Source organism: Artibeus jamaicensis, unplaced genomic scaffold (genome assembly GCF_021234435.1).
Source record: "Artibeus jamaicensis isolate MK-2021 breed Jamaican fruit bat unplaced genomic scaffold, CSHL_Jam_final contig_444, whole genome shotgun sequence".
Lineage (NCBI taxonomy): Eukaryota > Metazoa > Chordata > Mammalia > Chiroptera > Phyllostomidae > Artibeus > Artibeus jamaicensis.
In genome coordinates this window covers 6,329,763-6,351,061 of record NW_026521831.1, presented here as the reverse complement: position 1 = coordinate 6,351,061, position 21,299 = coordinate 6,329,763, and the positions used below count along the sequence as shown (strand labels likewise).

The 21,299-nt window shown below is 56.4% G+C and overlaps 1 protein-coding gene across 2 annotated transcripts in view; it reads left to right on the top strand.

Annotated features, from left to right (window-relative positions):
• Nucleotides 1-20,997, top strand: part of CUNH14orf132 (chromosome unknown C14orf132 homolog) — a 29,813-nt gene extending 8,816 nt beyond the window's left edge. Inside the window, exons 2-3 of one of the 2 annotated variants that reach the window (XR_005080302.2) lie at nucleotides 16,789-17,755; nucleotides 19,150-20,997. Coding sequence is in view for 1 of the 2 variants with exons in the window: in XM_037130119.2 (XP_036986014.2) it covers nucleotides 16,789-17,013 (225 nt within the window). In the remaining variant the exon portion in view is untranslated. Of the gene's footprint in view, nucleotides 1-16,788 lie in introns of both variants that reach the window. The other variant, XM_037130119.2, reaches the window with a different exon arrangement.
• The last annotated feature ends 302 nt before the right edge of the window (nucleotides 20,998-21,299 follow it).

The window sequence follows — 21,299 nt, the reverse complement described above, 5'->3', positions numbered from 1 at the left end:
ACACCCTGGCCACTGCGAGTAATGCTGCAGGGAACGTGGGGTGCAGACTCCTTCTCAGGGAACTGGCATCATTTCCTGCAGACACACCCCCAGAAGTGGAGCTGCTGGATCACATGCTAGTCCTGTCTTTAAATTCTTAATCTAGCTTTTGGAGCCTCCATCCTGGTTTCCGTGGTGGCTACACCAGCGTACACTCCCAGCAACCGTGTGCAACGGCCCCTTTTCCCCTACACCCTTACCAGCACCGGTCACCTGCTCTCTTCCCGCCTGCAGCACCTGATGGGCGAGGCACATCTCACCGTGGTTCCACTTTGTGTTTCTCTGATGATTGGCGATGCTGAGTGCATTTTCCCGTGTGTGCTGGCCATCCAAGTCTCTTGTTTGGGGGAGATGACTATTCAGGTCCTTTGCCTATTTTTAATTGGATTGTGCAGGGGCTCTGGCCACGGAGTTCAGGTTCCCTCTCTCTGTGTTGTCCTCTGGGGAGTCCATTTACACGTAGGTCAGGCTGCCTGAAGTTGCCTGCCAGCTCCCTGATGCTCGTCATTCTCTTTTTAGTCTTTTTTCTGTGTTTCATTTTGGATAGTTATTGATATGTCTTCAAGTTCAACGGTATTTTCTTTGAATAGCTAAATCTCTGTGAATCCCATCCCGTGTATGATGCTGGACATTGTAGTTTTCTTGCCTAGAAGCTTAATTTGGGTCTTTTTTATACCTTCCATTCTCTTCCTGATGCAGTCAGTGTTTCGTCTAGCTTTTTGAACTTGTGGGATAGAGTTACAACAACATTTTAATGTCCTTTCTCCTAATTCTAAATCTGGGTCCATTCAGGGCCGGTTTTGCTGGATTATTTCTTCTCTTCTTTGGGTCAGCCTTTCCTGCTGCTTTGCATACCTGATAACTTCCGGTTGGATGCCAGACACTGAACTTGACCTTTTTGGATGCCGGGTGTTCTCATAGTCCTGGAAATAGTCTCCAGCTTTGCTCCGGGATGCAGTAATGTTACTTGGAAACAGTGTGACCGTTTAGGTCTGGCTTGTCAGATGTGTCAGGTGGGACCAGAGTCACCTGTAGGCTGGCACCTGTTTCCCGCCACGGAGGCAGGGATGTCCGGAGTATTCTACTCGGGCTCCGTGCGCTAGGAGACATTTTGAAGACTGGGTGAATTGGGCGCTGTGTGTGGCCTGAGCGTGTACCAGGCCGTGTTCTCTGAATCCTCCGCGTGACCCTCCCCTGTCCCCGGTGGTCTCCTCACACACATCCTCTGCTGAATACCTGCGGTCCTTCTGCAGACCTCCAGGACATTCGGTCTGGACATTCGTCTCCTCTCCACACTCTGCCCTGTGCTTTCCAGCTGCCTCAGTCTCCCCAGCTCCCAGTCCTGTGTCTCCAGCCAGGGAGTCTGCTGGTCCCTGCCCGGGTTCCCCTCCCTGCTCCACAGCACAAACACTGGGCGGTAAACTGAGGCAGCTGAAGGGCTCACCTTGTTTGTTTCCATATCTCAAGGCTCCCTGTCCTTCGTGGCCTGATGACCGATGTCTTGAAAGCCATTTTCATGCATTTTATCCCCTTTTTGTTGTTTCATTTGGGAGGGTAAATCCAGTCCCTGATTCTCCATCTTGGCTAGAAGCAAATTTTCTTTTTGAAGATTTTATTTATTTATTTTTAGGGAGAGGGAGACAAACGTTAAGGTGCGGTTGCTTTTCCACACCCCTTACTGGGGATCTGGCTGCAAGCAAGGCATGTGCCCTGACTGGGAATCGAACTGGCAACCCTTTGGTTTGCAGGCCGGCGCTCAGTCCACTGAGCCTCACCAGCCAGGGCTGGAAGCAGACTTTTCTTAAGTCTGTGCTCCCAACGCCCGTATTTCTCCCCCTCCCCCGCCCCTTCCCTTGGGGAGAAAGAACATGGCATCTGAGTCTGGCCCACGACCTCCCCTCCCAGCGGTGGGACCTGGTTCAGCACCCCCCTGGCTCTTCGGAATGAGCTCATGCGCGGGTAATGGGCACACTTACCTCACAGGGGGTCTCTGGTGCCGGAACCGGGGACCCGACCTGTGCATGGATGGACCACGCTCCTCTCCACACTGCCCCTGCCTCTCGAGTTCCCTCAGGGTGTCTGGTGACAGGATGTTCCACGGGACATCGATAGAACCTGAGAGTGATCAGGTGGGAGGACCGTGTGTCAGCGGCCAGAGGTCGGGCAGCTAAGTGACCAGGGCTGGGTTCCCTTAGGCCCTGTCCCAGGCACCTGGGCCCTGGCCAGCCTCATTCCCCAGAAGGATGAAAGCGAGAGGGTGGGGAGCAGGTGGCTCCAGCCTCACCCCCACCAGGGCAGCAGCCAATAGATGGGACTCTGTCCCCTCCGGACCCCCCATCCTCCATCTCCTCGGCATCGCACTCTGGGAGCTGATTACAAGTTCACTATAATCTGGCGTCCAGTGGCTTCGAGGGAGACGGAGAGGGTAGACTAATGAGCTTCCGGGCCCTGCACTCCCGCCCGTCCTTGCCCAGCTGTGACAGCGCCGGTCACACCACCTGGCCCCTCTGATGCCCAGGCGGTCCTTCCTCCTTCCTGTGGAGAGTCCGGTGACCAAATCAATCGGGCAGGGTGGGCCCTGCAGGCAGCATGCCACAGAGACACCCCGTGCTGTGTTGGGGTGTCACGGAGCACACAGGAGCTATCGCCAGTCTGTCTCTGTCACCCTCACCGACATCCTGCGAGCACATCACATGCGGGACATGGCTCAGGTATGCAGGCAGGTGGAGATTAATGGGGCAAAGGAGGGCAAGGCCCTGTGTGGGCAGTGTGGCTGATCACACGCCCATTTCCGAGAGGAGGAGACTGAGGGCGTGGCCCCGGTCACCAGGTGGGAGACTGAGGCCCAGGTGCCGGAGCAGGACAGCAGCTGGTGGATCACGCGTGTTGCAGTGGGAGTGAGGGCGATCGAGCCTCAGACACGTGTGGTCCTGTGTCACAAACCTCCACAGCCCAGCCATCTGTTACTTCCAACCTCTGCCCACTGCCTGTGTGGACAGAGTGGATTGTGGTTGAAGCACATTATTCCAAAGGGCAGACAGGCTGGCGCCAGAGAAGGGGCGGGGGGGGGGGCGGTGCCCAGGAGGCTGGAAGGATGAGGAGAGGTCTGGGGGAGGGGACACTTGCTCCTTCTAGAAGTGACCTTCCCTCCCCCTCCTCCGGCCCCCAAAACTGCGCCTGGCTCTCCCCCAGAGCATCCCTCCTGTCTGAGGTTCCCGTCTCGTCTATGTCAGGAGCTGCACAGGCCAGGCCCAGATCTGGTATTTCATAAACAAACCGAGAGAGGAAGAAGCAGTGAAAGCACGAGAAAAGCTGGATGGAAAATCATGCCTTAAATCAGCTTGCCAGCGTCCCTCCTGGGGTCTGCATTGCAGCTTTCCCCAAGGCCACCAATCACCAACAGCGCCCAATCCTACTCCTGCACCCACGCCCTGTCCCTGAAAACCCCCAGGTCCCAGCGCCCTTCCCTGTCCCCTCAGGGTGAATGCTGATTGCCGGACCAGGAGCTTCCCATGTAGCATTTTGGTACCTCCTCTGAGCAGGCCCATGGTGTGAACCTGCAATAACCGCGGTGTGAACCCGTGATGCCTGTAGTGTGTGAACTTATGCAGTGAGCCTCTGATAACTGTAGTGTGAACCTGTGGTGTTCCATGGTGCCGACCTCTGATAACTTCGGTGTGAATTATGATGTTCGTGGTGTGAAACCTGTAAGGACACTGGTGTGAACCTGTGATAACCGTGTACCGAACCATAATGACCATGGAGCGAACCTGTGCTCGCCATGAAGCCCCCTGTGCTGGCCGCGGGGTTGATCTATGTTTGCCCCGGTTTACTAGTGAGGAATGGGGCCCAGGGCAGTTCAGACGTCTGCAGGAGACAGTTGATGGGACTTGGGTTTGAATAGAAGGCTGACCCCTCTTGACCTCTGGACTTCACTGTCAAACTGGTGACTCAGATGTAAGGCCACCAGCCCTCCAGGTCGGCGTGGGACAGGGGTTTCCTGGGGTGCAGGGCTTTTGGTGCTGAAACCTGGGCAGTTCCAGGCAAACCAGGGTAATTGATCACCCCACTCAGAGGTCAGCTGGGATTCAGAGGGGTGTCTGATCTCTGGGCCTCGGAGGAGGGCACCTCCAGCAGTCTGCAGGGGCAGGCTGTCCGGGAAGGCTTCCTGGAGGAGGTGGTGTCTGAAGCCTGCTGTTAGGGGGCTTCCTCTCCTGTTGCTCTGCGTCTGAGCGCTTGAACCTTTCTTGTAGGTCGCAGCAGCTCTGGTGTAGCCATAGGCCCTGGAGGGAGCAGGCTGGCAGGTCCTTGAGCTCCATACTCAGGGTTCCGGCTGGTGCCAGGCGCTGTCTGGTTTGGGGCATCCAGTGTTTGACACTGGAACAGTGAGGCCCCTCGGGAAGGAAGAAAGTCGAGGCAGGGCGAGTCCACGTGTCTGTCCCACTGGGAGAAGCCAGGTGTGCATCCCCTCTGCTCACCATACCTGTGATGCACAGGTGCACTGTCCGATGCTGGCCCAGGGCCCCAGGGCTCCATGGCTGCCAGGTTCCCTCTGGGCCTGGCCCAGGCTCGTTCCTGAGACTCGTCCCTTGTGTTTAGGTCTCTGGGTGTCTGCCTGGGGGTGCTACCCATTCAGGGGTGCTGGTTCCCCATGGGGTAGGAGATGTTCAGGGGGAGAGTGCATGAGGCTCAGACCTCCACTCTCAGACCTGTGTCCCGTTGTGCTAAAGGGACGTGGCATTGGAGGTCCCTCCACACAGGGCCAGTGCGCGCCCTGTGCGGGGTGGCGGCAAGCTGTGGGGCTGAACCCAGGGCAGGCTCTGCACCCGTGTTTAGGGCCGCCTTTTTAATGGCAGCTCTCAGACTGCCTGCTGTCCCTCCGCCCCCAAATTTTCTCCAGTCTGCACAACTGTCCTGTCCTCACAATACCCTGGAAAGCTGCCCCTTTGGAGGGACATACAGTCCCCATGTCCCCTCCCCCAGCTATGCTTTTGTCTCTGGTGGAGGTCACAGCTGCCTTCAAATCTGGCTCCACTGTCTACTGCCATGTTCTGCCAGAGCCACCACTGAATGGCTCTGGATCTGTGTTCTTGCCTATAAAATCTGCCTGGAAGTGTAGAGCTGGATTAAGAAGAGCAAGGGCGCAGTGCCTGGCACTCAGCATTGTCTAGATCTAAGGAAAGGAGACCCAGGGAAGGGAACAGCCCTGTGTGTCGTCACTGGCTCAAGGACAGGGACCCAGGGGTTGGAGTCACTGGTTACCCATGCTGGGGTCTCTTGGCTCCCTGGTGCTCCCACTGACCGGCCTGGCTCCAGCTGGTGAAGTCTCGGACTCACACCAGCCCCTGCCCAGAACCTTCTCTCAGATGTGAAAATCCAGTTCCTGCTGTCTGTGCTCCTTCTCGGGGTCTGGGGTGGTGCAGGGTGGCAGGTGAGATTCAGCGTTGGTGTGGAAGCTCCGCTGTCCACCACCTTGTTTTACTTGCAAAATAAGTCTGTTCAAGGAAGCAAGAGCCTTCCGCTGTGGTCCTAGTTTGAGACTATGAGGGCAGTGGAGCCGACCGATGCTACTTCGGGGACTTGGCGGACAGTGGGCTCATACAGCCCAGACGGATGGAGGAGAGCTTCCCAAAGCAAAGGTGGTTGGTTTGTGACCTCAGGTGACCAAATAGTGTCCGTCAGCAAATATCCCCACAAATCAAAACAAATATTCATAGGCTCGAGATGACAAGTCAGCAGCTATTAGAACTGTTGGAGCGGTTCCGGTTGGAACACAGGGGCCCTGAACAGGCGGAGCCAGTGGAGGTGTGCCTTGCAGGGCGTGGCGTTTCCAGCTGTGCACACGTGCGGGTCCAGTGGGTGAACGTGTTGTGTCTGAGCAGATGGCTTGTATCTGCCACACCCTCTCTCGCTACGGCTCCGCCGAGCCACTGCATGGTCCTTTCTCCCTCATCTTCCTCACTGTCCTCCTGCCTGCCTCACTCACTCCTCCTCCTCCTCAGCCAGCCCCCCTGCTGAACCCCACCCCACGCACATCCCACCCCGGGGGGAACTGCCCACCACCGTGAATCACCCAACACGTCTGTCCGAAGAGGAACAAGCCCTACGTCCATCACAGCAAACACCACAGGCTCCAGGACACCGTCTGCAGAGGGGGCAGGCAGAGGCTGACCGGGCCGGACCCCCATCACAGACCCCCGCCCACCTCCCCAGCTCACTGCGTAGCTGCCACGCTCCAGTGGGAAGGAGAATAAACACCAAGTGCTCATAGTTTCACAGTTGGAACATGTCTCTCCCAGAGCACGCGCCCTCATAAAAGTGAAAATAAAGACACTGCCACCAGCAATTACTCCCACTAACAGTAACACTAACACGAAGAAATGTGGCAGCTTTTAAAATAATTATCCACCGGCTGCCAGGCCTTATGCCAAGCTTGGGCTCAGGTCTTGATGTCTGTCGGCTCCTGAAGTCCTCGCAGCACCCGAGGGGAGAGGTGCTCTCAGCCCCATTTCACAGAAGAGAAGAGTAAGGCCCAGAGAGGGTGATGGACTGGTCTACGGTCACACAGCTCCTTGGTAGCCAGGTCACACACGGGGGGCAGATGGCCCAGCGACTTGTCCGGCACGTTCTCTCTGGGGGAGGAGGTGGCATTATTTGGTTTTATTTGTCGCCATTGGGCGTGCGTGTGATCGCTCTGTATGTCAAGCTGTACGCTCACTCCAGGGGCTGCTTGCTCCTGTTGAAGAACCATCGAGACCACCAGGAGAGCCCGTGCACTTGTCACACACACCTGGGCTCAGTGACGGATGTGTATGTGTGGGACACTGTGTTTTCTTTCCAGTAGAACTTGTTGGTCACCGTGTAACTAGCACGTAACAGATGAGGCCTTGGGTGAGCGGCATCAGCACGGCTTTCTCGCTAACCCTCGCCGGGACAGTTCCCCTGCACCTTCGTCTTCTGGGTCCGTAACCTCACTCCCCCTTCACCAGGAGGTATGCAGACCCCCCAAGGACGGGTTTTCTGTCCGGCTGGTGCGGGCCTTCCCCGTGTGTTGAAGTCAAGAGCCCTCGCAGGCAGCTGTCTCCTCTGCTCCCCACTTTTCTCCAGCAGGTCACGCGTGTCTGCTGTGTGCACAGCGTCGTCCCCCAGGTCGGTGAGGAAATGGGCCTGGGGGAGCTCACACGTCCGTCCGTGGGGACAGAGCCCGAATCGGCCTCTGGCGGGTCCCGGCTCTCCTCCTTCTCCCTGCAGCCCTGTGACCAACACCACAGTCTCTGACGGTTCCCAGTTAACCATGGGGGCCGGGCCAAAAAGACCGACGACTCTTTGGATGGTCCCTTCGTCTCTTGTCTCTCTTCTCTTCTTTTGTTCCCTGCTGGTCGCAAAAGCTGACTGCGATTCTGGCTGCGCCTGTGCATCTTTGCCCTGACCATCTGAGACACCGGAGGGTCCTTCTCTTTGGAAGGAGGCCGTCTCTTTGTAGAGGCAGCGCCCGCTCCCCAGCGCCCTCCACAGTGACTCCTTGGAGTGCCGCCTTGCCAGACCCCCAGGGAACAGGCCCAGACTCCTCTTCCAAACTTTGCAGCTGAAACTGGCCCAGCGTTTTCAACAGAGCGTCGAAGCGCTTTCTTCGCCCCCCCCCCCGCCATTGAGCACCGCCTCTCTGGGGGGCGCTGGGCCTCCACAGTCCTCGGGGGGCCCTGGGAAGAACCCAGCCTTGCTTCTGAGATGAGTTCTCCTCAACAGACAGGTTTCCTGTGGACTTGGTTTTGCTCAAACAAGCCAGTGAGCGTCTGTCGAGGTCTCCGCTGTGTGTAGAACACTCGGGATCACAGGTGACCGCTCAGGTCCTTCCGAGCTGAATCAAAGGAGAGGAGGGTGTCGGCCCATGGCGAGGCCATGGCTCTCTTCACATAAAGAGGAAACCCTTTTCATTGATGCTCTCGAAGCCTCCGAGCTGTAGCTGAGTTCGGGATCGTCTGTCGGTGTGAAAGGTCGGTGAGCTGAGGCCCGAGGGGTTTTTAAGCCTGTGATTAGCGGCTGTGAGGGAGATGTCAGCTGTCCTAGACCCTGGCCGGGCCGGATGGTGGGTGGCTGTCCTCAGGGGTAAGAAGGGGCATCCTGCTGTTGACATGCCCCCTGAAAAGGGACTAAGGTTCTTCTTTAAAAGTCCTCTCAACCCACGGGCCTGGACTGTGGGGTCCTTTTGAGGAATCAAAAACCTCACCTCCAGTCTTTCTTTGTTTGTCTGGCACATGGCCTTTTCCACGCTGGGACTCCATTCAGGCCGACACCAAGCAGGCATGCTTTCTGGTAGGGACCACGCACAACACAGGGCTCTCTCCCTCCCGTGTACAGACAGGGGGCTTTGACGTGGCTTCCCGCACACAGACGGGGGTTGGGGGGAGGAGAAGAGTCTTTCTCTGGCTTTGGACCCAGTCGGGCACACAGAAATAAACACCTGTGTGGGCAGCTGCCTGTGTCCTGAGCGGGCTGGCATACAGCCAGCTGTCCGAGACAGTGCCCAGCACAGATGGCAAGAGATGGCCACTGAGCAGGTCCTGACTCCTGGTACCAGCAGGTGTTAGACAGAACTACCCTTCCTCTGCTTGACAGACTTCTTCCTGTCTTTCTATAAGGATACGTTTCAAGGGACACCTCCTCCTGGAAGCCTTCCAGGAGCTTCCTTGGACATTCTAGGCGTGATGCCCTGCCTTGCCTGATGCTCTGTCCTTTCTTCCTGCTCACACAGGTGTGCCTGTGTGGGCTTCCTTGGTGGGAGGGAAGAGACCCAGGCTTATTAAGAATGTTCCCCTGAGCACCTCCAGGGAGGGTCTGCCCATGTGTCATTGTCATCTGTTCCCCAGCACAACTACCACCTACAATGATTTTGTCACAGAGAGGAGGGGAGATTTAAGATGACCCAAAAGGACCTTCGCGGGGAGGTGACAACACAGGCGCTGCCTTCGCTCCAGGATGCGCGAGCTCACTGACGCACGGCGCTCTCCTCTGATTTCACCTCTTTTGTTTGCTCTGGTCCCTACTCCTCTCCCTTCTCCCTCCCTTCCTCTCCTCCTTTCTCTTCCTCTTCTTCTTCCTCCAAAACAGAGATCCCAAGATTTTTCTCTTTGTCCCTCTGGCTTTCCCAGCCCTCCTGGTAGGTAGTAGATGCTTGTTTAGCCAAAGAATGAGTGAAGAATTGAACGAACGGATTTCCCACCCATCACCCTAAGGCCCTGAGGCTTCACTCCACTCAGTGAAAGGGAACTTCGTGTGATCAGGAGGGTGATTGGAAGAAGCTGGCTCCCTTGGGACACCCACTTGGTTCCACTGCTGCCATTAAATCACCCCAAAGAGGCTAGTGGATTAATTAATTTCTGACAGCCTTTGCCAGCCATTCCCTGAGGAAGAACTGAAAAACTCCCCACTGCTCTCTGTTTGCTCTGCTGATACGCTGATGCACAGAGGCAGTGGCAGGAGCATCTCAAAGTCTCTGAACCACAGAGACACAGCGATGCCTCCACCCGCAGGGGCCGCGGCAGGTGCAGAAGCGCCAGGTGTCACCAGGGAGGGTGGGGCACGCCCAGCTGCACTTGGCTGCTTCTCCTTTCGGTGCTCCACCAGGCTCCTGTAAAACCAAGCGCTGACCCCCGACTGCTCACTGTGGACCACGGACATGCCACGCACCGTAGACATGCCGTGGAGGGCGCGTTCCCGGAGCCCCAGACCACCTCCGAATGGCAAGCGTTCCTCCACGATTGCTGATCCAATGCGCCACACTCTGCTGGGACAGCTTGTCTCCCGCTGGGTGGTGCCGAGTTGCTGGGGCAACGGTTTCAAAGGAGGTGAATCTGCTCGTTCCTGTTAGTTCTGTGATGTTCTCAGCCTTTCCAAAAATATCCTTCTTTTCCTGGGTCCTGTGTGGGCCTAGGCGTGTTTGGCCACAGAACATAGAACCACCTCATCCACCATGTGTGTAGGTATTGTATCGAATACAAAATGCACAGTGAGTTTAATTTAAAAACACGTTCTTCCCATCTGCTCTGTGAGTTCATGTGCTAGGCCCTGGGAATTGAAAGAGAAATTAGATTCAGCTGGTGTCCTTAATGAGCTCGCAAGTGCACAGCTCATTGTGATCCCCTGTAATACCATGTAACACAACGTAACGTAATACAGTGTGACGTTAGTGCACACCTAAGTGTAAAATATTGTGGTGTGGCTAGTGCAACAAGGCAGTGCAGGTGCACAGCTAACTCTCACATAGTGGAACAGGACTGTGATACAATGTAATGCAACATATACTATGGCATAAGGTTAGTACACACCCAACTGTTACATAATGTAATATAATGCAGTGTAACTAACTTAACAAGGTAATACAAGTACACAGCCGGCTATAATATAATATAAGGTAATGTAACATATTATAGTTTAATGTTAGCACATATCTAACTATCATATGTAGTGTAATATAATGTAACAAGGTAATATAAGTACATAGCTAATTATAATATAATGTACCATAACATAATGTAATATGACTACACAACTCTAACGTCATATAACATATAACATAATGTAATGTTAGTACATAGTTAACTATTGTAACATAATATAAACTAATGCAAAAATAGATAATGTAGTAAATATGTAATTTTATAATATATAATTATAATTATATAATATATAGAATAACTTTATAAGTATATTGACAGTTACATATAGCATATAATGATAACTATATATAATAACACATGCAGTAATACAAGGTAGTGTAATAACGGAGTCATTTTGTCAGCTGTCAGAACAGATTAGTGTGGGACCCAGTGGAGAAAGCCATCCATTCACCGAGAGTGACGATACGGGTTAGGAATTGGCAAACCTGGGTTTTTGTTTCAGATCAGTTACTCATGAGCTGTGCAAGCTCAGGGAAATGACTTCCCCTTTCTGAGCCCCTAGTTGCCCACCTCATGCTGGGCTGGGGTGAGAGAGAGGCGACACCACGAAGTCACGGCACCCAGTCCAGAGCTGCCCTTCATTGAGAGTCCCTGCTCACCCTTGCTCAGCCGCCCCCGGGGAAGGACGTGACCACAGACCGAGGACCCTCTGTGGTGGGGACAGGAGTGCCTGCGGCAAAGTCAGCAGCGTGAGCAGCCAGGCGGCTGCAGGACGACCCCTGCAGGTCCCTTCCGGGCAGGGGCGGAGCCAGGGCAGCCCACCCCCACCCCTGGGCACCGGGCAGCAGTCCTCTGAGAGTCACTGCAGAAGGAGACCGATGTCATCGTGGTTCAGTGTCACCAAGGGTGGCACTGAAATAAACATAGGTGTTGCTCTAGAAGTTCTTGGTGTGCGCTTCACACTGGTCACTATGTCATTGTGCCTTGTCACATTTCGGGTGCTGCAGGTGTGACCTCTGCCTTCCCCTCTTCGAGGGAACAAAAAGTCTCCTCTCTTTGCCCAGCACAGTGTCGGCCACAGAGGCCCCCCTTACAGTGGGCGAATGTGAGGGTTGTGGGGTCCGTCGCCTGTCAACCAGCATGTGATGATGGTACCACCTCATGGGCTCGTTCAGGATGAAACGCACTCCTGCCTGTGAAGTGCCCAGCCCGTACTTGGCAGAGAGCCGCTCTCAGTAAATACTAGCTTTGGTCTTTATTTCACGCGCCTCATTTAACTGAAAACTCTTCAGCGTGTAAACATTAGCCAGCAAGAGGGACAGGCTCTGACAGCGAATGTTGCCATTACCTACCTGCCACTCGAAAGAAAACACGGGGATGGGGGCTGGCTGTGGTGTCACATTTGAGGACAGGCCAGAACTGATTTTTTTCTTGGGTCTTTCAACAAAATGGCCTAATTTGGAGAACAGTTCTCTGCAGGACATTGTCCCGAGGAGTCCTGGGTCTGCTGGATGACTCAGTGAGAAGGCCTGCAGGGTCTGGGGTCCAGAAACCCCAGAACCTCTGGGGGTGCGTCTGGGCCAGGGCGGGGTTCATGTCTTGGTTCCACGCTCAGCGCCTTCCCCGAGAGTCTTTGGGTCACTCCCATGCACACCCAGCTTGGAGCGAGCCCGGACCTGTGCAGGGTCCTGCACGGAGAAGGGGGTCCCCTTTGTCAACTTCCCCCCCAGGACTCTCTGGCTCCCAGGGGCCTTCTGTCCTAACCCTCAGGCTAGAGATTCGGTGGTCCTGTCCACTTTAGTATTCTGCGCTGTCTGGAGCACAGCTCCACGGTGCCACGTGCCAGCTGGGCCAAGCGGGAGGGAAAGAGGAAGAACAGGCAAGGGAGCCCCTCCCCCGCATTCTTCCAGCCACAAGACTCCTGATCCTCTGGCCAGAGTGAAGTGTTAGGATTAGGGCTCCGGTTCGGGTTCCCTGGTCCCTGCTGCCACCATCTCTGCCATAGAAGCACAGCTCAGTGACTGGAGCCGGCCTGGGAGCAAGGCCAGAGAGTGACAAGAGAAAACAGAAATAATCAGGGATGCCCCCACCTTCTCCAGCCCCAGGAGCCTCTTCTCCGTCCTCTGTCTTTCTCTGAAGATGTTTGCAGTGGGAACTGGGAGATAAGGAGGAGAGCCCAGCACACTGGCCGGCCTGGCTGGCTCAGGGTTTCTCCTCCCTCCAACCCAGCTGCTACCCACTGCCCACAGGGCAGAGTCTCGGAGCCTCGACTGTAGTGCCCAGAGCTCCTCGTTGTTCTTGTCATGGGCTTGCTCTGTCCTGGCAGGCGGCAAGAGCCTTTCATTGTATTTTAACGTTTCCCAAAGGACCCCTGGGTCTGGGCTGAAACCGCCACTGTGTGGACAGGAAGCAGACCCAGCAGGGGTCCGTCCGGCAGGCTCAGCAGCGCTGGCAGCCAGGACTGCGCATCCTCTGGAGGGGCCCTGCCCCTTCTGGGTCCCCTCCAGGCCTCCTAGGGTCCACACCACTTAGTGGGATTGCGCAGGCCCAAGATGACCGCTCGGGGCGCCTCTGCCTCCCCGCTGCTCCCGCCGAGGGTCTGCGGCCCTTGCCTTCAGGACACACTGGCAGGAAACCGCTGTCACTTCCGTTCACCTTCTGTGGGTTTCCTATTTCTGTGCTCGTGCTCCCAACGGAATTCACTTAAAATCAACGAGATCCAAAAGGGGAAGATGGAAAAGACCAAAGCGCTCCTCTAGGGCAAGGCCATGAGGAGCAGCAGGCTCGCTGGCCGGCCCTCGGCCCTGGGTGCCTGGGGCCCACCCCGAGATGGCAGTCAGAGTGGCCCCTGCAGTCACGGTTCAGTCACTGAATACTGCAGCCGGCATCGCACCTCAGCCTCGGGGGCGCGTTTCACCCCCACAGCCCCTGAAGGGCGATCTCCACCATTACACTCTTTTACCAATAGGGAAACTGAGGCCCAGAGTGGGTCAGTCACTTGCCCGTGTCATTCAGCAGAAAGGAAGCAGCACAAAGCCCAGCCTCACTGGCCCGAGGAATCAACCCCAACCCACCCTGCGTGAGATCCCCATTTTTCTCATCTCCGTGGAAGTGCATGTCACGCCATCCTACGACTGTGTTTGAGTCCGTGTTCCTTTGCACTGTGGAGCCCTGGAGGTCAGAGGTCACAGGTGACCCTTGGCATCCCCAGGATCTGTCCAGCACCTGCCAGAGCAGAGTGAGCCCTGGAGTTTGCTGAATGAATCGGGAATGGACGCATGGCACTCCGAATCCACCCAGCCTTCATATTTGGATTGTGGAGATCCTGCAAAAATTTAGTGATAAAAGGAATTCTCTCGTGATGCTTGTGGGCTGGCTGGAGGCGGCCGGGGAATTTTCCGATGAACGAGGCCACTTGGGGAGCCTGGGCCACGGGTGGCACACTCCCGCCAGACAAGAGCGGGAACGTGGCCCTTGAATAAACTGCGGTTGTTTCTCAGACCGGCCACACACGGAGTTGCCAGATTCAGCCAATAAAAATACGGGACACCCAGTTACACTTGAAGGTCAGATCACTTTTTTGGAAAAGTATAAATTTTTACTATAGTTATGTCCAATGCAGTATTTGGAATATACTTACAGTAAAAAATTTATTTTGTTGTATATCTGAAATTCAGATCTAACTGGGTGTCCTGGTTTTTCTCTGTGGCTTGTATCCAACAGCTGTCGCCCCCCCGACTCCCACCTTTGAGCCGTCTGTACCTGACACCGCCTGCTTATATCTGGCAAGGGCTTCTGAGCACTGGGCTTGACCTTGGCCATCACTCCCCAGTGAGTGGGGCTCAGAGAGGGAGACAGGGCTCCTGTGGGTCTCCCGGCCCCAAGGAGACGGGGAACAGTTCAGATGTTTTCACTCACACACAAACGTAACTACAATCCACAGCCCAGGAGCACAGATTCTGTCATAGTTGTGGCCAGGCTGCTGCAGTGCTGGGGAGGACCTTGGGACAGCCACTGAAGGGAGGGGGCAGGGGACGGGCCAGGGTGTGGCCCGCCAGCCCGCCTCTCAGAGCCTCCCATTCTCTCTGGCCTCCCCGCCACTGAAGGGCGGCCATTATTCAGGGAAGTGCCTGAGCCACATGTGGTGACTGTGCTCTGAAGATTTCCCTGTGAAAGGCTTCTCTGTCCCTTTCTCAGGACAGACCCAGCTTCAGGGAGATTTACGTAACCTCCGTCTCCTCAGCAGGGACAGATGGGGACCGGGAGGCTGCCTCCTTCCTCAGGGCTGCTCTGCTGTGGGGGGCAGGGCGGGGACAGCGTGGCCCCAGGCACCCCAGTGTCCATGACCGTCATGCCTCCTGGAGTCCCTCCACACAGTGACCCCAACCCTGAGGGGCGGGACCCTGCACGCTGGGGCCCCATCCCGGCTCAGGGAGCAGCTGGTCCCACTGGGGTGACCCTAACCATCTAGTGTGACACAACCCAGTGTTCAAAGCCTTGCTCTTTAAGTTCTAAAGTTTAAAAATGCCAAAACATAGCAGACATTCATATGTCCACTGACCAGAATAGTTCTTTTTAAAAAAATATTTCATTGTGTTTGTTCATCTTTTCATATAATAAACAAGTATGACCTCCATGTCCCCCTTTCTCAGGGGCAGCTGCTGTCATGGGACTGGCTTATATATTCACAATCCGTGGTTGTACTTTCACTCACGTGTGTGTGGGTCCATGTGTAACATGTAGTACTATTTTGTCGGCGTGTGTTTAATGTCAGGAATGGTAGCTGAGTTTATTTTGTGACTTGCCTTTCCCCCCTAGAAAGCCTTGTTCACATAGTGAAACTGCCGTCGGCCATGAGGCAGTTGAGGTTCATTTCCCCACTTTCAGATGAGAACCCTGAGCCTCAGAGGGTCAGGAAGTGGCCCTCGGTCACATGGCGAGGACACGCTGGCTCTGGGGGATTCTTGGCTGATGGTCCTAGAACTCATTTAATGCACCAAACAGTTTTCGAGTGTCTGTGTCGTTCTAGGCTCTGGGGGTCCTGGGGGAAGGGGAAGGTCCCCAACTTCCTGGAAATCGTGGTCAGGGAGCACAGCCTTTAGAGATGGCCCTGACCTTGACCTTTGGCCATGGGTCCACTATATGCTGGTGTCCACTCTTCAATAAGAGTTCTTCTGATCATGACGGCATCCGATGGGGCAACGAGGCCGCCCTGCCTGCCCCCTCCCCACCCTGTGCCTTGCTGATTGCGTCTAACTCAGCAAGAGGGAACCTGCTGTCTTGTCCTGTGCCTCTCTCCTCTGCGTGGTGGCCTTTCCAGGGTTTGAGGTTAGGGGTCGTGCCCCCAAATCTGCTCCATTCTCAGGGCCCAGTGACTGCACCTGCCCTGTGGTGTGATATGCCTAGTTGTCACCTGGATGAGATCCCCAAAAGTGGCCTAAAAGTAGATGCGGCCAGCAGAAGGGCCTTTCTGAGGGGCCTCTGGATGCTTCTCTCACAGCCTGTTTCCACGGTGACTTCAGCCCTTGTTCTCTCAGTCTGGCCACGAGTCGCTTCCTGATCTCCGATTCCCCACGTCCACTGATGGCGCCCTGGCTGGCCTTTCAGTCCGTCTTCTATTCTCGTAGCTGGGGGGGGGGGTTTGGGGGCCCGACTCTCTCCTGTGGAGCTGCGGTGTTCACGCTGTGGGCCGGGGGTGCTGCGTCCAGGAGTCTGCCCGATAAATAACCATGCTTGTGCAAGTGTGTGCACACACCCACACGTAGGTGCAAGATGTTTATCCATGCATTACTGACAATAGGAAAAACCGAGATTCCTAAATCTCCAGGTCTAGGAGAACAGATTGTAACTTGTGTCTATGAAAGAATATTATACAGCTATGAGAATGGGATTTTGATGCACTTTTTATACAGGAATATAAACCCACATCTTTAAATGCGACTTCCTCTCTCTCACGCAGATAAGAGATAGCAGCGATTATCGCAAAGTAGTGGGATTGTGACTCTCATTTTTTTCTTTATCTTCTTTTATATTTTTTTAATGTTCTAAGCAGAGCATATAGTACTTAAGGTGGAAGACAGCGAAGGTGTTTTACAGCCACGCAGTCCTGGAGGGGCCAGGCCTGCTGCAGACCAGCTGGCCGCGGAGATGCCCAGCTGCCTGGGGCCTCGACGCTTCCCTGTGCAAAGCGGAAGCGTCTGCCTCCAAAGGGTCTATGGATACTAACTTTCAGAGATTAAAGTATACACCGTCAGTTATAAAGGCGATTATATGTATTGTGTCTTTGCACGGAGTGGCTCGACCGCCCCCGTGCCTGCAGGGGGCGCTTAACTCTCCCTCTCCTCGTTCACAGCTGCCCATGATGGGAGGAGCCTTCATGGACTCGCCCAACGAGGACTTCGGCGCGGAATACTCCCTCTTCAACTCCTCCACCAACATCCACGCGGCCTCCAGCAGCCAGGGCCAGCCGGAGGAGCCTCCGCGGTCCTCCAACGACGCCGTCTTGCTCTGGATCGCCATCATAGCGACGCTGGGGAACATCGTGGTGGTGGGGGTGGTGTACGCTTTCACCTTCTGAGGGGCGGCCTGCCGTGCCGGGCACGCGGGCGAGGCTCAGTCCCGCGTGCTGGTCCCGGGTTCCGTGGCTGTGGGCTTCTGGCTGCGCCCCCGTTCCAGGACCAGGAGTTCCTGGCGCCGGCACGGCCTCTCCGGGCGCAGTGGGCGTGCATCTGGGATTTCCGCGAGCAGCCCCAGTGTTAACATTCCGTGCTGTGGTCCAGCTGATCCCGAAAACACGGCCACACGGGCTCCCAGCCCCGTAGCTGGGGCGGGGGGAGCTCCCACCCCCAAGGCCTTTGAGGAGCAGAGTAGGGGATTCTTAAAACTGCTTCCCAAGAGCAAGAGACCTGAAGGAACGGCCAGTGAGGTTCAAAATACAGATGTCGTTGTGCAAGCGCTGCCGGCAGTGAATAATCTCTCGAGTGTCTTGTTGCCAGGCAGACTTACCATGCCCAGATCGTGGGGTGCAGGCAGGAGCCCCCCTCAGAATCTGAGTGTACCCAGCCCAGCCTTGGCCCCCGGGAATGTCGGTGGTGGTCACTGAAGGGCTATTGAAGGAACATTCCTCGTCTGACTTGCAAGCGGCACCTTCCTCACCAGAAACCTGGCCCCTTCTGAGACCCCAAAAGCGCCAGGAAGCCCAGGGGTGGGGAGATGAGTGGTGACATGCTGGGACTTTGGGGTGGCGTTTTTCTCAGCTGGATGGACTTTCTCTTCCTTTTAACAAGCGGAGAAGCCACCTTTAAAAACGAGAACTGCCGGTCAGTGGACGCACTTGAAGATGCCCTTCGTTCCCTGAGAAATCAGGCTCCTCGAGATGAATAAGGCCCTGTCCACCAGTCGCTGGGTGGACGGGCGGGAGAGGGGTGTGGCCGCCTGTGGTCGCCAGGCACGGCTGGTTGTGGAGGGGCTGGATCAGGAGGGGTGCTTGCGGGCTCCACTCAGGGCCCTCTCTGAGCAGGTCCTCCTACCCCGGTTGCCCTCGGGGCAGTGTCCAGAGGGTCTTGAACTGCCTGCAGGGTGGATGGAGCAGTCAGACACCCACATTGTGAACTTGCTTTGGCTGCCTCCTGGTGTGTTGCAGGCATGAATGTACCTACCCAAGTCTGTTCCTGACATTCTTAGAAGCCAGCGGCTGGGGGCCTGGCAAACAGGGAGCCCGCCCCACCATGAGGTCAGGAGCATGATGGGACATGCTGGGGGAGCAGCAGGAAAAGGGCTCATTTTTCCTTTGACCTTAGGGAAGATCACTGCACAGGACCCCTTTCTGGAGGGAGTGGGGGTCTTCCTCCCCTACAGGCCAGGTGGCTGTCTCCCTGCTTTCTCCCTGTGCTATACAAGACAAAATAAATGTCACGAGCCCCCGCCCCCGTAGTCGAGAAACTAGAAAGGCTGGTTAGGAACCCCTTGTGTGCGCTCGGGCACAGTCACGGAGAGGCTGCGTTGCTCACTGTGGTCTCAGGGGAGATGAGTGTACTTGACAACGGGCAAAGGGACGTCGTCACTGTCCAGAGGCAGCCACTCGCCCCTGGGAGGTTGGCACTGAGCTGCTGCGATAACAGGGTTACCAGCCCTGCCCCGGACAGCACTGGCAGATGGCTGCCAGCGTTTATTGGTCACATCTGTCATTGCAGCCATGCAGCCACCGCAAATGCTGCGGCTCGAAGGGAGGTCAGGAGTGGGAGGGGCAGGTGCGACATTGCAGAAGGGAAGAGACGTGGGACCTTCTGCCTGGATGCAGTGCCTTCTGGAATCACCACCGGGGCCCTGCTCTCTGCAGGACCGGCCTGGACACTGGGCTGGCTGGTGAGCCATTGAGCGCCCGTCATCCCAGCACACTCCACTCCATCAAGCCCCTGTGTCTGCCATGAGCAAAGTTTTCCCTAGGCAGGGAGCCCACGCAGGGAGGTCAGAGCCAGGCTGGGGAGGCAGCTCAGTGCAGGGAGGTCACTCCAGCCCTCCTGCCCTGTTTCATCTCCTGACACCTTCACCCTGACGAGGCAGGTGGCAGCTCCCTGTTCTCCAAATGGCCTGTGGAGAGGGAGCTGTGTGGGGAGGAGATAAAGGGTGGAGGACTCCAGCCTCCCAGGCCGCCCTGGGGCCTGGCAGTCTCCTTCATAAAGGCTTTCTCCCCCTGACATTCATTTTTTTTCAGTGTCAAGGCCATGGAGACTCAGCGGCTTTAGGGACCCTCTTGTCCAAACTTGGCATCGCACCGGTGACAGCGACTTGCCCAGGGCCATCGCATCCGACCTCCTGGGGTTTCCTTGTTGATTTTTCCCACCGTTTCTCAGAGAACAGTGGGGATAGCTGTGTGCGGTAAAGTTCTAGCCAGAGTGTTCTGCGCTGTTCCTCCTGTCTGAGTTGGGGTTCTGTCTTGAACCTCAGGTAAAAGGCAGAAAGAGATGCAACACCGTTGTTTGAGAGGCGTGTCCAGGCTCCGTGTCAGACTGGCGTGCACGTATGTAATGCTCATGGGTACCTAACAGCGTCATCACTCCGGCCCAGAGACGAGGAGCCAGAAGCTCAGCGCAGTGATCTTAGCAGAGTGACTGGCTGGAGGCTGCACAGCGTGGAAGTGGTGAGCTGCGGTGTGGCCCTGGACCGTCCGGCTCTAAAGCCGAGCTCTTTCTGCAGCACCGGGCTGCCTTTGGTGTTTCTTGGCCACCTTTACACCAGCCCCTGCGTCTCCAGAGGTCCTCTTCCACGGGCTCGCAGCGTGGGTGGCCTGGGCCAGCTCTGGCTTCCACCGGTCGAAGTCTCTGGCCTTGCTTGGAACAGAGCACGCTCCTCCCCTGGCCAACACTCTCCACCCGAGCTGCGGGGTGGTGGTCTCTGTAGCCTTCCCCTCCTTGAAGGCTGAGTACAGTTTTCTGTGGACGCCAGAGGAGCTCCCAGAGACCAGCTTTCCGAGGACACGTGCCGAGAGGAGCCCCACAGGGGCCCCTGAGGAGTGAGGCACGTGCCCTGCAGCTGGAATTGCTGAGGAGGGTGGTGGGACAGTCAGAGTTGCAGGTTGGCTCCGGCCAGGGCCCAGGCCTCCTGCTGAACCCCAGGGCTGCCCTGAGCTGGGGGGACAGGTGGGGGAGGGGATGGGTGCTCCTTTCTCAGACCAGCCTGGGTCTCCCGTGCTGGCTTCTCCTGGGCGGGGTGGTCCCAGCACCCACCTTAACTTGAGAAGCCAGCCCTGAGAAGGAGCAGCTGGACCCTTCAGTGGCTGCTCCTGTGAGAAGGGGTCCTGCATTTTCCAGAACATTCTCTGTGCACACTTTGACTCCATTTCCCTTTTGCAATCTGTAGGTGTCCCACACTGGCGTTTGTTTGCACGAGGGGCACATGTTGCTGAACACAGCAACACCTGCTTTACCAGGTCCAGTCCTGTGCTGTCCCTGGAGCTTGGCGGGGAGGCTGGAAGACCCTCCAGCCTGTGTTCTACGGGGATGCCACCTCCTGCTGGGGCCTGGGCAAGGGGATCGCTCTGCCAGCTTTTGCCTGTTGTGGCTGCCCCTCCTCTTTTCCATGAGATCAAGGTCAAGAGGCAAATGAGGCGCCCTTGACCCTCTCTGTCCCCCAGAGAGATGATTATTTCCCCTCTAGGGCCTCCTCCAGGATCCAGGGATGGCCGGCTGGCGGCACTGGCCTGGAGCAATAGGCTGTCTTCCCGCCATCTAAGTGGGGAGATTGGCCTCCCTGGAGACCGGAGAGGCCTGCCATCTGCACCCTGAGGCTAACTCCTGCCAGGCAGGCCAGCCCTCCTCTCGATTCCTGGTTCGGGGTGACGCCATTAATGGCCGTTCTCCCTGCTGTCGTGCATCCTGCCCCTTCCCTGTGCACCTCGTTTACTCCTCAGACCACCTCCCGCCCCCGGGGCAGCAGTGCAGGTGCGGAGGAGCGCACACTCATTGGCATGGCTGCTCTTCTCTGTTGAGGGCCTGCAGCTGGGCTCTGTGCCCGAGGACCCACAGCTGAGGAGCTGTGACTGGGTTCCACCTCTGTCGAACCCAGTCACAGGCTGGGTAGTTGTCTGACACTTCCCTGCCTCCTCCCCCTTTCGCCCCCCGCAGATGAGCCCCCTGGACCGGTCTGTCCCAGGACGGGCCTCTGAGGCCAGAATGTTGTGAACCTGGGAAGGGCTGGGCAGTGGTGCACACGTGTCTATCAGTCCCAAAGCTGTGAGCTGCCTTAGAGAGCTTCTCATCAGGGCCCTTCAGTCCGGGGAGGGCAGCTGGGGCCACACAGTAAATTAGTGGAGAGCCGAGGAGGCCCCGGACGCCTGGCCCAAGGTACTACCTTCCGGCATGAGGG